The 16,956-nt window shown below is 53.6% G+C and overlaps 2 protein-coding genes across 2 annotated transcripts in view; both read left to right on the top strand.

The window, feature by feature from the left end:
- C3 (complement C3) overlaps nt 1-2,199 on the top strand; it is a 30,670-nt gene extending 28,471 nt beyond the window's left edge. Inside the window, exons 36-41 of the mRNA XM_024568903.4 lie at nt 156-261; nt 483-572; nt 772-855; nt 1,616-1,699; nt 1,788-1,923; nt 2,011-2,199. Coding sequence (XP_024424671.2) covers nt 156-261; nt 483-572; nt 772-855; nt 1,616-1,699; nt 1,788-1,923; nt 2,011-2,152 — 642 coding nt within the window. The 3' untranslated portion in view covers nt 2,153-2,199. The remainder of the gene's footprint in view (nt 1-155; nt 262-482; nt 573-771; nt 856-1,615; nt 1,700-1,787; nt 1,924-2,010) is intronic.
- A 5,274-nt stretch (nt 2,200-7,473) lies between these two features.
- TNFSF14 (TNF superfamily member 14) lies at nt 7,474-12,053 on the top strand. Its single transcript, XM_024568562.3, has 4 exons — nt 7,474-7,787; nt 8,989-9,025; nt 9,276-9,317; nt 9,935-12,053. Exons 1-4 carry the CDS (start codon nt 7,569-7,571, stop codon nt 10,360-10,362), a joined length of 726 nt encoding a protein of 241 aa, XP_024424330.2. The 5' UTR covers nt 7,474-7,568; the 3' UTR covers nt 10,363-12,053.
- Nucleotides 12,054-16,956: the final 4,903 nt, after the last annotated feature.

Below are 16,956 nucleotides of genomic sequence, written 5' to 3'. Positions count from 1 at the left end.
CTCATGAATCTTTGCCACTTCCTGCTCCCCATCTTCGCCACCCAGATCCTTCCTGCCTTGATCCCTCCCTTTCTCCACCCCTGTTCCAGCCCCCAGTACCCTATGCTGGATTCCCTCCTATGTCACCCCACTGACTCACCACCTCCTTCTCCCAGATCTCGCACGACATGGAGGACTGTATATCCTTCAAAGTTCACCAGTTCTTTAATGTGGGGCTTATCCAGCCTGGGGCGGTCAAGGTGTACTCCTATTACAACCTGGGTGAGCAGCCAACCTAGGGCCTGGGGTCTGAGGGTCCCAAGGATTTATAAGTTTGGGGCATGGGGTCCCAGGGTTCTGTGGGTTGAGGATCTAGGGGTACCAGGGTTCAGGACCTAGCATCTCCAGGTCAGAGGGACTAGAGTTGGGAATCTGAGCCCCACAAGCATGGTCTTGGGTGGAGGCCCTAGCTTTCTGACACCTCGCGCCCCCTCTGCCCACAGATGAGACTTGCACCAAGTTCTACCACCCGGAGAAGGAGGCCGGAATGCTGAGCAAACTCTGCCACAATGAAATGTGCCGCTGTGCTGAGGGTGGGTGCACAGGAGCCAGGAAGTGGCAGGTTGCACCCTCCAGATTTCCCACTTCCACGGAGGTGTTGCAAGGAGTCCCAAAAGCCCACACCCAGTGGACGCCAAGAGGGATGGGCCTGGGGCTGGCCGCATCTGTGGGTGGTGGGCCCTTGGTGAGAAGTGAGACTTAGATTATGTCCCCTGCCCACGCACCTTGCAGAGAACTGCTTCATGCACCAGGCGGAGGAAAAGGTCACCCCTGAAGACCGGCTGGACAAGGCCTGCGAGCCAGGAGTGGACTACGGTAAGGAGAGGGCGGGGGGTCTGCATGTGTGATTGTGTGAGAACAACAGTGTGTATGGCTGTGGTTGGGTGTGTGAGAGACTGTGTAGCAGCAGGTGTGGCCGTGGTTGTGACTGGCTGTGAGTGGCCGCAGCTGCATGTGGCCGTGTTTCAGGCTGTGGCTGTGGGTGACTGGTGTATGCGTCTGTGTGTTTTATGAGGGTCCACTATTGTGTGGGCAACCATGATTATGATTGGGCTGGGTAGGCACAAGAGTGTGAAAAAAGGTGGCTGTGGGTCGATGTGGTTGTGTGTGTAGGTAAGGTTGTGGTTGTGGGTAGCCATGATTAGGTGAGATGGTGACAGAGGACGTGAGTAGCTGTCCTTGTGTCTATGATGAGCTGTGAGTGGCTGAACTCATGTGCGTGGCTGTAGGTGACTGTGTGAGATGGTGGTTGCTAGTGACTGTGATCTCCTATGGCTGTGTGTGAGACGGTGGTTGCAGGCGACAGTAGACAAGGAGCAGCTGTTCCAGTGTATGTGATGAGTTATGGGCAGCTATAACTGTGCACTTGGCTGTGCGTGACAATGTGAAAGGGTGGTTGTATGACCCCATGGGGCTCCTTGTGTTACTGGGGGAGGCAGGGGCTGTAGCATGACTGACTGTGATCCTGCATGTATCTGCTTTGGGGGAGCCACATGCCCAGGTGCACTTGGAGGTAGGGTGCACCCCCCAACCCTGCCCATGACCCATGCTGGCTGTCTCCCCAACCCCACCCAAGTGTACAAGACCAGGCTGCACAGGAAGGAGCTGGCGGACGATTTCGACGAGTACATAATGGTCATTGACCAGGTCATCAAATCAGGTCAGTCCTGTGCTGCATTCTGCCTTTCTGCTTCCTCCCCCACCCTCTGCTCCTGCACCCCAGCTCAGCTCCCTCCTCTCCCCTCCAGGCACCGACGAGGTGCAGGATGGACAGGAGCGCAGGTTCATCAGCCACATCAAGTGCAGAGCAGCCCTGAAGTTGCAGGAGGGAAAACATTACCTCATATGGGGCCTCTCCTCGGACCTGTGGGGAGAGAAACCCAAGTGAGTGCTGGCCCTGCGCCTGTGTGTGCTTGCCCCTCCCACCATTCCCAGGCCCCTCCTGACCTGCCATCTGTCCCTCCTCCCCAGCATCAGCTACATCATTGGGAAGGACACCTGGGTGGAGCTGTGGCCCGATGCCGACGAATGCCAAGACGAGGAGAACCAGAAAGTGTGCAGGGACCTGGCCAGCTTCAGAGAGAACATGGTCGTCTTTGGCTGTCCCAACTGATCCCCATCACGGTCCCCCCAATAAAGCTTCAGTTGTATTCCACATGATCTCCCAAAGTCTGGAGGTCTCTGTGATGGGAAAGAGGTCTCTGTGATGGTCACTAGCTGCCTCTCCTACACCTCAGCTCCTTCCTTACCTGAGATCTCCAATAAATCTCATTTGCAGTCTTTCCTGTGCACTTATACCCTCACCATCCTCACCTGCAGCTCACTGCCCCTTCACCTGAGTTGTCACCTACCCGCTTACTTACCTCCTTACTCTATCCTCACCTGAATTCTTACCCCATTTTCATCTGAATCTTTCTCTCCTCTCTTACCTGCATACTCAACTACATCCACCTGTATTTTTGCATCCTTTTACATTTTTCCCATCTTGGTCTGTAAACTTACCTGTATCTTTACTTATATTTTCACCTGTCTTTCCACCTGCATTCTCACCTGTATTTTCTCTGTATCCTCATCTGGGTCCTCACATGCATCTTTACCTACATCCTTCTCTGGATCTCTTCCTATCTTCTTACCAGCATCCTTACCTACATTCTCACCTGTACAGTTACCTGCCTTCTCACCTGCCCTTTCTGCTGCATCTTTACCTGTGTCTTCATCAGGATCGTAACCCTACAGCCCTCCTCTCCTTTCTTATCTGCATCCTCACCTGCATCCTCACCTGTTCTCATCCTCATCCATCCACAGCTTACTATCTCCACTTGCTGCCTCAGCTGCATTACTTTTTGTCCTCTAAGGCAGGGGTGTCAAACTCATGTTCACCGGGGGCCACATCAGTCTCGCAGTTGCCTTCAAAGGGCTGAAATAATTTTAGAACTGTATAAATGTAACTACCCCTTAACTGTTAAGGAGTTGAAATTACATTTGGCCCTTTGAAGGCAACCGCAAGGCTGATGTGACCCCTGGTGAACATGAGTTTGACACAACTGCTCTAAGCTCACCCCACCCTCCTAATCCTCACTTTCTAGATGGGCCTGAGCAGACTCCTCAATGCTTCTGCAGGACGCAGTGGGGCAGTGGGGTGGCTGTACCCAGGAGGGGGCGGTAAGGGGCAGGTAGGGTGATATTTCCGGCTGGAGCCCTGAGTGAGTGAGGGGAAGGCATGAGTCAGCAGTTGAAGAGAGTGCAGGAGCTATTTAGGTCACAGCAGCACCAGAACTGCATGGGGTGGAGAGGTGGGGGCGGCAACCACCAGGCTGAGTGGAACTACGGGTTGCAAAGTGAAACCGGGGCTCCGACGGCCTCTTCTAACCCGTAGGCCCTTGAGGACTGTTAAGGGTGGGATCTAAGCTCAGGGCTCTGGGGCAGGCCATCAGAGGAAAAAATCTTCAGCCTAGAAGTCACCCCAGTGCAGCCCCCTTCCCCTAAGACCCCCCAGGTCCTAGAAACCTTTACCTCCCACTTCCAGGACTATGGGGGACACATTCACAGTCCACCCCAGCTTCCTCCAGCCCCCAGTTGCCAGAGACTTTGGTGGAGGGGAGACTCAAAGACCATCATCACTCACTGGATGTCCCTGCTGACATCCGCCGGCCCCCCTTACCCCGGCTTATGTCCATCTTCTCATTTCTTTTCTTGTTTATTTCCCCTTTCTCCTGCCCGTTTTCTTCATTTCTTCAAAGTGGGGGGTTTGTTGGGTTTCAGCACCTGTGGTTCTGGGCTGTGAACAGCACAGACAGGCTCCGAGGGAACCTCCATCTGGAAGACAGTGTGGAGCTGGTTTCAGACAGTGAGGGAGGGAGAACAGGGCACCGTGAGCAGGCTGCCTGTGGTAGGGCCACCAGGAAAGGTCGTTGCGATGGAGGGGTGGTCCCTGTCACGTGCGGGCTTAGCTGGGCCATGGAGACCAGTCGCTTGGTGAAACACCAGCTGAATGTTGCTGTGAAGGTATTTTTAAAAATGGGATTCATGCCTACAGTCAGTTGACTTTACAAGCAGTTTACCTTTGACAATGTGGGTGGGATTCATCGAGTCAACTGAAAGGACGAAGACAAAAAAGCAGGTTTCCTGCAGAAAAGGGAATTCCACACAGCCGTGTAAAAGTTCTGCCTGAGTTTCTAGCCTTCAGAGTAAAGACTGCGGCATCAACTCGGCTGAGTCTCCAACCTGCTTGCTGGCTTGTCCTGTGGATTTCAGACTTGCTGACCACACGATCGCATGAGCCAGTTCCTTAAAGTAAACCTCTGTCTCTGTCTCTCCATACGTAGTGGATATTATAGATACAAATTAGATCTAGATGAGCTATACATATAGATATAAATAAGAGCCACAGATACAGTTATATAAGTGTAGATATTTTCTTGGTTCTGTTTCTCTGGAAAACCCTGCTTAATACAGGTGGTCAGGGGAGTCTCCTGTGAAGAGGGGGTTCTGGGGTTGAGATGCAGATGACAAGGAGGATCTGGGAAAGACTGTTCCAGGCAGAGGGAACAGTAAATGCAAAGGCCCTGAGACAGCAGTTTCAACATGGGCAAGGGTGAAAGGGTGCAAGGGCTTCAAGATAGTGACAGCCACGCAGTGTCCATTCTAAGCTCAGGGGATGGCAAACTCTTTAAAGGGAAAGATAGTAACTATTTTAGGCTTGGAGGGTGTGAGATAAAATTGAAGATATTATAAAGGTACTTTCACCCTGGTATGCCCTGTTTGCTTGGGATGGGTCCCTGGGGTGGAGGAGTGATTTGTTCATCACTGCTATGGACATTCTCTGGATGAAGAGTGACCCGTCTGAGGCTTGGCAGTCCAAGTGGGGGTGGGGGTGGAGTGAGGGGTGACCCCCCAGACCAGTTTCCCTCGCTGCTCTGGATCTCAGCCAGGCTCTCTCCCGAGGCCCAGCCGTCTCATATGGATTAGCTGGCCAGAGGCAAGGCGACATGTTGAGTCACCCACCCCCAGAATGAGATTCATCCACTTCGTGCCCAACAGTCACCAACAGAGGACAATCCAACGTGTAGGTGGTGGCCAGCGTGACCAGCACAGGACATGGCTGCCGGTCAGGGAGGCAGAATCGGGATTAGGGCACAGAGGAGGGCGCCCCACTGTGTTTCTGCAGTTCGCCAAGGTTCCACCCCTGGGAGCCGCGCCTGTGGCTGTACGGGAACAGGAGGTCGGCTGGGTTTGGCCCACGGGCCACAGTTTGCTAATAAGCTCAATGGGAGGCCATTGGAAGATTTTAAACAGGGGAGAGATGAGAGCTGCCTTAAGTGTTTAAAAAGCCATCTCACTCCTAGTTATGTACCCAAAGGAATTGAAACCTGGTACCCAGAAAATATACGTGCACGCAGGCTCACAGCAGGTTGATTCGCAGGGGCCAAGAGGTGGAAGCTGAAATGCACGTACAACAGAGGAATGTCCACACACTGCGATGTCACTCAGCCATGACACTCCTGCCATGTGGGGGAAGCTTGAGAATATGAGACGCAGTGAAAGCAGCCAGACACAAAAGCCCACACGTTGCATGCTTTCACTTTCACGGACTATCCAGAACAGGTAATTCAACAGAGCAAGGTCACAGACTAGTGGCTGCCGGGGGCCGGGAAGACTGGGGAATGGGAAGTGACTGCTTAATGGCTACAGGGTTTCCTTTGGGGGCGTTGAAATTGTTTTGGAACTAGATAGAGTTGCACAACACGGTAAAGGCATTAAATGCCACTGAGCAGCTCACTTTGAAATGGCTAGTTTTATGATATATGAATTTCACCTCAATAAAATAAAACACACATAAATCAATAAATACATAAGTGAGGTTACACTAGCTGGAGGACAGAGAACGAATTGGACGTTCTGCTGGAAAGCTACTACAATAGCCCAAGCGAGAAACAGCGGGTGCCTTCGTGTGCTAGAACATCCGGGCTACTGTAGCCTCAGACTGAATGGTTTAAACAATAGACATTCATGTCTCACAGTTCTGGGAGCTGGAAGCCAAGATCAGGGTTCCAGTTTGGCCAGGTTCTGGAGAGAGTTTTCTTCCTGGCTTGCAGATGGCCACCAGCTCTCTGTGTCCTCACAAGGGAGACGGTATCTCTCTCCTGGGTCATCAAATAAGGCCAGTAATCCAATCGCCAGGGCTCTACCGTCAGGACCCAATTTTCTCCCTAAAGTTCCCCTTTCAAACACCATCACACTGGAGATTGGGGCTTCAACATAGGCACTTTGAGGGACATAAGCATTCAGTCTGTAGCACTTAGCTAGGGTGGCAGCGGTGGGGATGGAAACATGGCTGAATTTGAGCCCTGCTTTGGAGGTTGGATCGCCAGGCTTTGCTGAAGGGTGGGGCGTGGGAGACAGGACCGATGGAGGGTCCAGAACGACTCCCGAGCCCCAGGCTTGTTTACCTGGCTGGATAGTGGTTCCCCCTGTGACTCTGAGTTCCGGTTAAAACTTAAAACGCACCTGCCTGGTGTGGCTCATTGGGTTGGGTATCGTCCTGCAGACTGAAAGGTCTCTGGTTCAATTCCTGGTCAGGGCACGAGCCTGGGTTGTGGGCCAGGTCCCTGGTTGGGAACGTGTAAGAGGCAACCTGTGGGTGTTTCTCTCCCACATTGGTTTTTCTTCTTCTCTTTCTCCCTCCCTTCCCATCTCTCCAAAAATAAATAAATAAATAAATAAATTTTAAAAACTTAAAATGCACACATGAGCACATGCACACACGTGTCCATGTCTGCACCCGCCCAGATGCACACGCATGCACACATCACACACATGCACACACCCAAACATGCACGTGTGCTTGCACCTGCACACACCTCCATGCACACTCATGCATGCACACACATACCACACACATGCATACATGTTCACACGGCACACACCTGCACACAGACACACATGTACACATGAGCATATACACGCCCACCCACAATGCACACACACAAACTACTCTTGTATTTTCTCCTACCCTCATCACTGTCTAAAACCCTATAGATTGTTCGTTTTCTAATTTATTGGACTCATTGTCTTCCTTGCCTGACTGGAATAGGATCTCTGTAAGACCAGGGACTTTTGTCCCTGTTGTTCATGGCTGTGCCCCAGCACCTAGAACAGTGCCTGGCCCACAGGAGATACTCAGTTAACACTTGGCAACCGAGTGGACAAAGCAGCCAGAAGGGAAAGCCAAGGCTTCTGCTCTCCAGTCCCCACCTGAGTCATGTCTTCAGCTGCCTCTGGAAAGTATGAGAGCTGCATGAGTGAGAGTGAGATGGGGCCGGCGGGGGTGTGGGGACAGGAAGAAGAGGAGGGCGAGGGGGAAAGGGGAGGGGCTGAACCCCAGCTCTAAAGGCAGCCCCAGGACCCACGGGTGCTTGTCTGCAGCGTGTGAAACCCAGGAGTGTTGGGCAATTGTGGTTTTCCTCCCAGCCCTTGAGACCCAGCTATACCGGCCTAGCTTGGGTGTTTGGGGCCTCATTGGCACAGGCATGGAGGAGACAGTGGTGCGGCCTTCGGTGTTCGTGGTGGATGGACAGACGGACATCCCATTCACGAGGCTGGGGCCCAGCCGCCGGAGAAAAACCTGCAGTGCTGCCCGGCTGGGTCTGGCACTCCTGCTGCTGCTGCTGGTGGCCGGGATGGCCGTGCAGGGCTGGTTTCTTCTGCAGCTGCACCAGCGCCTGGGGCAAATGGTCACCCCACTGCCGGTGAGTGGGGCCGGGGGGCTCATGGCAGGCTGGTCTCCTGTGTCCCTGCGTGTCTCTCTGGGCATGGGTGTGCTGGGGTGGGGGGGACAGACACAGAGCAGTGAGGGGTGAGTTCATTCACCTCCCGGAAACTCAATTTATCATCTGTAAAATGGGCATGAAAATAAGAGTGCCCGCCTCAGAGGGAATAAAATACGTGAATTGTGCCCGCGGTGCCTGGCACGTGGCAAGCATCCATCCAGTGGAAGCCAGCATTGCTTTTTTACAAAATTGACATTGTGGAAGTGGAGGGCGCATGACACTTCGACCGGGTGCCTGTCTATCACCATAGGGTCGCCCTTGCAGTGGCAGCCGGCGTCTCTACTGTGTCACATCATTGTTTCTTCTAGTTGGGGAACAATTGAAATCTAGTCTCTCAGCCAGTTTAATGCTCACGAAACAGCTTTGTTGTCTGTAGCTTCTGCAAGCCACCTCTGGCACTGGGAATTACCCGTCACTGTCCGGGTCACCACCACGGGGGCTGCTGCTAATCCACTGTGTCCAAGCCTCCGAGAGTCTCTCCACAGCGTCTCCAGTTGGCCACACCTCTGGGACTGTGTGTCTCAGGTCACGCCCATGTGCTCAAGACTTTGTGTCTCTTTGTGTCTGGATCTGGTGGCCACATGTGGGTATCCTTGTGCCCACGTGGCCTGCGCTGCTGTCCTGCGCACACACACACGCACACACCCGCACACACGCCTGTGCCCAGCCCGTGGGTTGGTGTTGTCTTTGTTTCTGGGTCTCTGCGCATCACAGACCCACCTGGACCCATAAACTGTGCGTCCACGTGTGTCTTGTCGTTGTCACTGAAGTATCCGGTGTCACTTGTCCATATCCGCGTGTTGGCATGTATGTCCCTGTGTCTATGGATCTGGAATACCATTTATTGAATGAACTCTCAGAGAGTGCTTACTGTTCTCTCAGGGCCGGCACTGCAATGCACTTTACACAAATGAACTCCTGGAACCCTAAGCAGGAACTCTTCGTGTGTCCATTTGCAGAGGGGGAAACTGAGGCCAAGGTCCCTGGGGTCGGGGGACATGTGCACGTGACCCTGGGTGTGGGTCTGAGGGCGATGTTGAACCCACGGTCTGCCTGTAAGTCCTAGGGACGCCAGGGCCAGCCCCTCACGTCCTTACTCTAGGCTTCTCTACATTTTCAGGAGAAAGACGAGTGGTCCCGGGAGCAGCTGATCCCAGGTGAGTCAGGGTCCTGGTCCCCAGGGAGAGGCGTGGGATGGTTCCCATGCTGCCCCACCCCCACTGCCCAGTGTTATTTGCACAACAAACCCAAAGCCCACAGGTGCCCCTCCCCCAAGCCCCAGAAGCAGAAGTTTGGGTCACTCCGGAAAGGGTGGGGCTGGCGCCTAGAGGTGGACGAGAAGACCTTCAGGAGGCTCACCCTCACCCTCCACACTGTCCTCCCCACTGATTCTGACTCTCTCTCCAGAGCGGAGGTCCCACCAGTCCAGCCCGGTAGCACATCTCACAGGTGAGGGGGACCCCGGGTCCCGGCAGGGGGCGGGGGCAGCGTGTCCTGGGGAGACCAGACAGACACACAGCCTGTCAGAGTAGTCATTCGTGTGCTCGTTCAGTATTCATTCAGAGCTGCCCAGGGCACAGGCACGGCCCAGGTCAGGGCGTTTCTGACTTGATTCACTGAATAAACGTGTGAGCAGGGCTCACGGCGTGCCGTACACCGTGACACACTTTATACACATCAATTCATTCACTCTTGAGCAAGTACTAGCCACAGCCCTATTTTACTGAGAGGGAAACAGGCGCACAGGGGTTGTGAGGCTGCTAGACCAGTGTGGGTGCTGCTTCCATTCCTCGGTTCTGCCTCTGACAAGTTGGGGTGCTTTTGTCAAGTCACTTAACTGCTTCATGCCTCAGTTTCCGCACCAGCAAGGGGGCAACAAGATGAGTTTAGGGTGTATAAGAAGCAAGTGACTTCACTGCTCTGTGCCTCGGTTTCCCAACCTACAAGAGAGGATAAATTAAATTAATGCATAGAGGTGGAGGCTCAGAGAGGGGTAGCAACCAGCCTAAGGTCACACAGCAAATGTGCGGCATGTGCTAACCCATCCCCTTTGCCTCCCTCCCCAGGGGCCAACTCCAGCTTGACCGGCAGTGGGGGCCCGCTGCTATGGGAGACAAAGCTGGGCCTGGCCTTCCTGAGGAACCTCCGCTACCGTGATGGCGCCCTGGTGATCGCCCGAGCTGGCTACTATTACATCTACTCCAAGGTGCAGCTAGGCGGTGTGGGCTGCCCTCAGGGTCTGTATGGTGGCCTGCCCATCACTCATGGCCTCTACAAGCGCACGCCTCGCTATCCTGAGGAGCTGGAGCTGCTGGTCAGTCGGCGGTCGCCCTGTGGGCTAGGGACCAGCCCCCGCAGCTGGTGGGACAGCAGCTTCCTGGGTGGCGTGGTGCACCTGGACGCTGGGGAAGAGGTGGTCGTCCGGGTGCCAGATGAGCGCCTGGTCCGGCTCCGTGATGGCACCCGGTGCTACTTCGGGGCGTTCATGGTGTGAAGGAAGCAATGATGGTGGACCAGATGGGCTCTGACAACAGAGGTGTCCCAGAAGACAGAGAACCCAGCAAGCAGAGACCTTGGAGGGTGTCACAGGGACCCCAAAACCCAGCAGTTGGGGAATCAGCAGGCACCACCAGGGGCCAAGAACCCAGCCATGCCAAGAGACTAGAGACTCAGAGGGCACCTCTGGAGAGGACCGAAAAAATTGCAGAGCCCACCATGGACAACAATGGAGACAAAGACTCAGAGACGTGAGGTCTGTAGGCCTCCACGTGGGGTGAAGCCAATTTGCCTGATATTCAGGAAGGAGGGGTGGGGTGGGTATTTATACTTCTGATTCCGAGGAAAGTGGGACTTGGCCAGGAGGTCCAGGGACTTGGCTGAGAACAGGAAACGTCCCCCTCCCCACTCCCACAAGTGTGGGTGGAAAGAGTGTGACTTATCACCCGGATTCATCCATGTGGAGAGCTCGACCCCACCCATGGTCACGGTCACACTCAAGTTCCTCCCACAGGCTTGGGGCCACACCTCGGCCTGGTCACACAAAGTGACACTCAGAGGCACGGGCACGAGGTGAGCTGCTAAATGACAACAGCTCTTCCCAGAGGGAAGAAGCTTCCTGAGCCTGCCCAGCTCCGAGGCCGGTTGCTGGCTACCAGCATCTCATCAGCCACTGGCTGCATCCCGGCCCTGCTGAGCAGCCACATCCCGCTAGGACACCACAGCTGTGCTTCGGCACCCAGGCCAGGCCTGGCACAGTGAGCGCTCAGGAAATATTTGAAGAAGGAAGGAAGGGGCAGAGGGAGGGGAGAGAGACAGAGATGGAGACAGGGGCACCTACAGCATCGCAGGAATTGCACGGCTCCACAATCTCACCCTTTCCCAGCGACAGGCTCAAGCACATAAAGCATCGGTTTCTCACACAACCTCACACAAGTCATAGGCAGCAACACAAACATTTGGTCACTGACACTGCTTGATAACCACACATGACACAACACACAGGCCACCATCCTAACCCCAGGCACTCACATGGGCTGTACAGCCACACATGTGATCATCACATCAGACTCCCCCCGACACATCCCAGTCGGACTCATCACACGCACACAGCATCACGATGACAAGTGCATGTCACACACACAGCCTGAGGCTCCTTTCAGCCAAGAGAACAACACAGCCTGGGGTGAGCACCAGCCTTCGTCACCCTGGGCCCCTGACCACCGGTCTTGGAATAAACGGCAATGTTGTTTATGCATCTGGGTCCCTGTAGCCTTAGGGCTGGGGTGGCTAGCAGAGACAGAGAAATAGATGGAATGACCCGCAGAGGTCACTTTACCGATAAGAAACCTGAACCCAGCTGCCTCAACTCCATGCGGGAAGCTTGGGGAAGAGCAGAGACCTCATGCCTGGGTCTGCCTTCCCCTCAAATCCGCAGTTCCTGGGGAAGTGGAGGATACATCCTGCCCAGCGCCCTTATTGCGGCCATCTGGTACAGAGAGGGAGTCTGGAAGTGTGGAGTGACGGGCGCCTGGGAAGAGTGGGGGGCGGGGCAGTAAGGATGTGCATACAGACGGTCTGTGCAAATGAACACACACTGTGGTGTGGCTGCAGGAAGTCCTACTTCCAAGGACCCTGGGATAAGGGATCAGACCCCAGAGGTGAATAAATTATTATTGTTATTGTTGATATGGTTGTTGTCATTGCTGCCCCGTACAGGGATGAAGGGAACAGGCTTTTCAACCTGACAGTCCGAGGTTCCAATTCCACGCCCCCACATCCTGTCTGCGTCTTTGAGCAAGTCCTACCACCTCTCCGTGCCTCAGTTTCCTTGTCTGTACAGTGGGAGATCACAAGAGTCCTTGCCTCATAGGTTTGTTTTAAAGATTAAGTCAGAGATCAGGCATGGGAAAAGCCACTTGGCGTGGCTCCTGGTGCCCAGTCAGAGCTCCATAAGTGTGCGAGTGGCAAAAGTGATTTAGAAATACTAGCAAGAGCATTTCTCGGGCACTTCCCCAATGCCAGACAACTCACATCACATCTTTCTATACACACCTGGGCAGGAGCTATTCTGTGCCCATGCTCCTGATGTGGAGACATGGGCAGGGACACCGTGCCCACCCCACCCCCACCCCCATCAAGGACACAGGGCTTCATGCCTCTCTGCCCTTACTGGGCCGGTGGGAGGTGGGACAGCCCCGAAGGCCTGGCCCCAGCCCCCGCTGGAGTTTCCTTTACTCTCATCATGGTCTTTCTGTTTCCGTGGCTTTGATGAGCAGACCAAGGTGTGGGGCCAATGTATTTATTGCAACCACGAACTTCCGCCTGGGGTTGGAACCTCTCACTAAGTTTAGCCTCCAAGGATCATTCCTGGGAGGGGCCTCCCAAGCTTGAGGTGAAGGAAAGAGGGAAAGAGGAAGGGTGGGTAAGGAGGATGGGTAAGGGTAGGAGGGCTGTGGAAAACAAGGGAGGGGAGGGAAGGACAGAGGGGAAGAAGGAGGGAGAAGCACAGAGCACCCTGCAGGCGCACAGGCTGCTGTGGCAGGACACCAGGCCGGGTGTCTGATCATGTGGTAGGGCAGGAAGCCCCTAGCTCAGGCCACTAACCTACTTTTCAACTTCTCAGAAGTTTAGCTACTTGGTTTCCGCCTCTACATCCCGGGCTCCAGCATCTTTACAGGCCGAGTCTTGTCCTCCACTCCAGTTAACCCAAGCCCTGAATTTTGCCATCCACACCCTCCCCTCAGTCCCTGGGCAGGAAACCCTCCCCGCTTCTTTTCATCTCTTGTTAAGACTTAGAGGTGGTGGAAGGAAAAATGATGAGAAAGTCATTTGTTAATTTCCTATCACATGCCGTGCCCTCCTGCCCAGCGCACCGCACCGCGTTCAAACGCGGTGATGCACCCTGTCGGAGAGACAGAGGGTTCTGACGCCACAGCCCCACCACCTGGGGTCTCATCCCCGCTTTGCATTTGCCAGCTGGGTGATCCTGAAAGGCATCCGTTCTTGGCTGCCCTGGGCCTCAGTTTCCGCATTTGTAAAAGAGGATGAATAGTGGCCCCTGCATTACCCTGGTTACTGTGGTATGAGAGGACTTGCGCCTTTAAGTATTTTCCCAGGGGTTGGCCCACACGGAGCCCTTCAACGCTTAGAAGGTTCTCTTTTTAAGCAGAGCTGTAATCGCAGGCACATTTACATTTTGGATTCTCCAGCTGGGACATCAAAGATGATCTTCCATCCTTAGGACACTCTAGTCACTGAGTGTGTTTGTAAAACGGTAATTAGTAGCCAGTACGTGAGTGTTACAAAATCTGCACGTGGACAGATCCAGATTTCTGGGTTTCCTTGGACAGCTGGAAGCTGTGACAACAGCCCAGGTTGGGGTGGGCAGTGGCCGTCCCCTTCGGGCATGAGCTCACCAGCTCACCACCGTCTCCGCAGCTCCTGCCCGTCCCACACACAGAGGCTGAATGCCAGTCGCCTTTCCTCACCATGCCACGCGGTTGTTCTTCTTCCAGTAATAATGGTCATTCACCGTAGGTCGTGCTTCTCATGTACTCACTGCGTGCCTGCCACTGTGCTAGGTGCATTAATCCACAGTAACTCGCTTCATTCTCGTAATGGCCCTGTATGCCACCCATGTTAGGGACGAGGAAGTGCAGGCACAGAGGGGTTAAGTCACTTCTCCATCAAAGGTGAGACAGTAGATGACAGTCTGAGATGACCATGACTTTCAAAAGAAATGAGAGTTCGTAGTTGTTTTAGTTTCCCATTGCTGCTGTAACAAATTCCCACCAACTTAGTAACTGGAAACAGTACTAATTTATTCCCTATGGTTCTGGAAGTTGGCAATCAGACAGGAGTCTTACGGGACTAAAATCAAGGTGTTGGCAGGAAGGACTTACCCCCAAATCCTTTTCCTGGATCTGCCTCTGTGGGAGCCCAAACTGACACGTGTGTAGGCCACATGAATGCGAACTCACCAGGAATGCAAATAATTTAACTTCTTTTTTGTTCCTAATGCAATTTAATTTATGCCAAGGTCCCTTTGTATCAGGATGCTGAGAAGTTGATACAGGTCTACTGGGAACCACCCCTCCCCACACACTCCTTCCCTAAGACTGTCAAAATTCCAGGGAGCTCGGGAATGCCCAGGCACTGAGAGTAAGGAGGGGTCAGTCTGACTTCCAAGCTGCACGTCCACACGTGTGCCGAGCATCAGTGTGCTTCCAAGCCATCCGCCCTCCAGTTTTGTACTTGGGACCTGCCAAGAACAGTGCAGTCTCTGCTATTCCTGAGCCCAGCTGATTTTTGGTAATGAGGCTAAAATTTGCCCAGGAAACTCTGCAAGGCTGCCTGTAGCTTCAGCTGCCCAGAGACGCCATTGAGTCATTTCCTCTGGGGACCTGCAGCACCTCTCGGCTCCTCAGTGAGGAGCTCCCACCCCAAGCACTTCTCTGGGAGAACTTTCCACGTTTCCAGGGTTCTTTTTTCAAAGCAGAGCCCATAAACTTCCTCCTTGGCATGGGTGCCGAATTGGGCCCCCCTAAAATTCACATGTTGAAACTCAGCCCCAATATCTCAGAATGTGGCTGTGTTTGGAAAGGCCTTTAAAGGGGAAATGAAGATATAATGAGGTCAGTGGAGGTGGCCCTAATCAAATATGACTGATGTCCATATAAAAAGAGATTAGGCCACAGACACACACAGGAGGCAGACCATCTGAGAACATGGGGAAAGGACAGCTGTCAGCCAAGGCTTCAAAAGGAACCAGCCCTTGATCTCAGACTAGGCCCCCAGGCTGTGGTGCTTCACTGCAGCAGCCCTAGCAAACTAATACAACCCTTCTCCTCTTTCCACCAGTCCTAGGTGATCTTGTTCTTGACTGGGAGGGGAGGGAGAGACACTGGAGGCGGGATCCTTGTACACTAAAGGGAGCGGCAGAGAGGCAGAGGCAGAGAGAGAGACACGCAGTGCAGGCACAGGTCAGAGTAATGGACACAGTTGCCAGGGGAGGAGGTTCCACCAGTCAGGAAAGCAGGCAGCCTCTGGAAGTTGGAAAAGACAAGGAAACAGACTCATCCCTAGAACTTTCAGAAAGAATACAGCCCTGCTGATAGCTTGATTTTAGCTCAACGAAACTGATTCGGACTCTGACCTCTAGGACAGGAAGATGACCGGTTTGCATTGTTTTAAGCCTCTAAGTTTGTGGTAACTTGTTGCAGGAGCAGCAGCAGACTCCTACAGCCAGAGCCTGGGTAGCATGCCCAGCATCCACAACAGTCCACCCTCATGCCACTTGGGTCCACGAGCTTTGTGAAGAGGGCTGCTGCGTTTGGGGAAAGCCACTGCAGGCGCCCTGTTCATCTCTGTTACAACCAGAAAATGAAAGTGAATGGGACGAGCCACAGCTGCCACTGCTGCAGCGGAATCTGGTAACCTCAGCTAGTGCTCATCGGCTTTCTCCCCCACCCTCTGTCGAAATTCCCTCCACCCTCGGCTGGGGTGTCTGCTGTTCCATGCAGCCCGCCCAGTGGGGCGACCCAGTGCCTCAGCCCTGAGGGGCCTGGCACTGTGATCCCTGTGCTTTCAGACATTCAAGAGCAGCACTAATTTCTGCCCTTCCACTGTGAGGCCATATTGCACTTCAGAGACTACTTTGGTGGGCGAGGGGTGTGAAGCGGAGCAATTTGGAGGCTCCCACTGTCCTTATCCACAGGGAAAGCTTACTGACACCTGATCTGCTCAGCGATTTCCAAGGGCCAAGGGCTCATCAGGCACCACCCTGCAATGTCAATGCAAGCACCGCACCCTCACTGCAGAAGACGGACACAGGGCATGAGGGGGTAAAGAGCTAAAGGCCCTTTGCCTAGGAAGTGGTGGAGGCTTCTGACCCCAGAGCCTTTGCCCTAAACCTCAGTCCTAAATTGATGGTGGAGCACTCCAGCCTCTGCATGGACCCATCATATTATCCACTCCCACACTAATGGACACATAGTTTGCCCCATAGTATCATCCTCGTGTGTGTCTTTTGGGGCCGGGGTCCTCCTCTCGTGGGTCCTGGGTGCCCTCAGATGAGAGTTGGGAGAAGGGTGCTGAGCCTCGTGCATTGACCTCAGGGACTTAAAATCCATGATTTTCAACCAGTTTTCCTGTATGCCCCACCCTATCTCCTCTGTGCTCTGCCCCTCCTCCCACTTCTGGACACTCACACCAAAACTTGGCCCTGAGGACTAGCTTGGCACTCTCCTTGGGGGCCCTCCTATGTCACCCTGGTCAAGTCCCTTCAGCTCACTGTCTGTTTCCCCAGCTGCACAACGCAGGAGAGAAATAGCTTGTCCCTTACCGAGTAGATGGGAAGATTCAAAGATACATCTATGGAGTGATAAATATTTTTTCTTTGTGTGTGTTTTTAGGGATAAAAATTTGAAATAATAATTGATGTTTCTCCTTTCCTTCTCCTGATTTAAATTTCTGCTCTGTCAGGTACTGGTTGAGTGATCTTAAGTAGCTGACTTAACCTCTCTGTGCCTCAGTTTCCTCATCTGTAAAACGAGGGTAATAAGATCCCCACTACTTTGTACCTTATAAT

Source organism: Desmodus rotundus, chromosome 9 (genome assembly GCF_022682495.2).
Source record: "Desmodus rotundus isolate HL8 chromosome 9, HLdesRot8A.1, whole genome shotgun sequence".
Classification (NCBI taxonomy): domain Eukaryota; kingdom Metazoa; phylum Chordata; class Mammalia; order Chiroptera; family Phyllostomidae; genus Desmodus; species Desmodus rotundus.
Note: the sequence above shows the minus strand (reverse complement) of the source record. Positions and strands in the feature narration are given on the sequence as shown.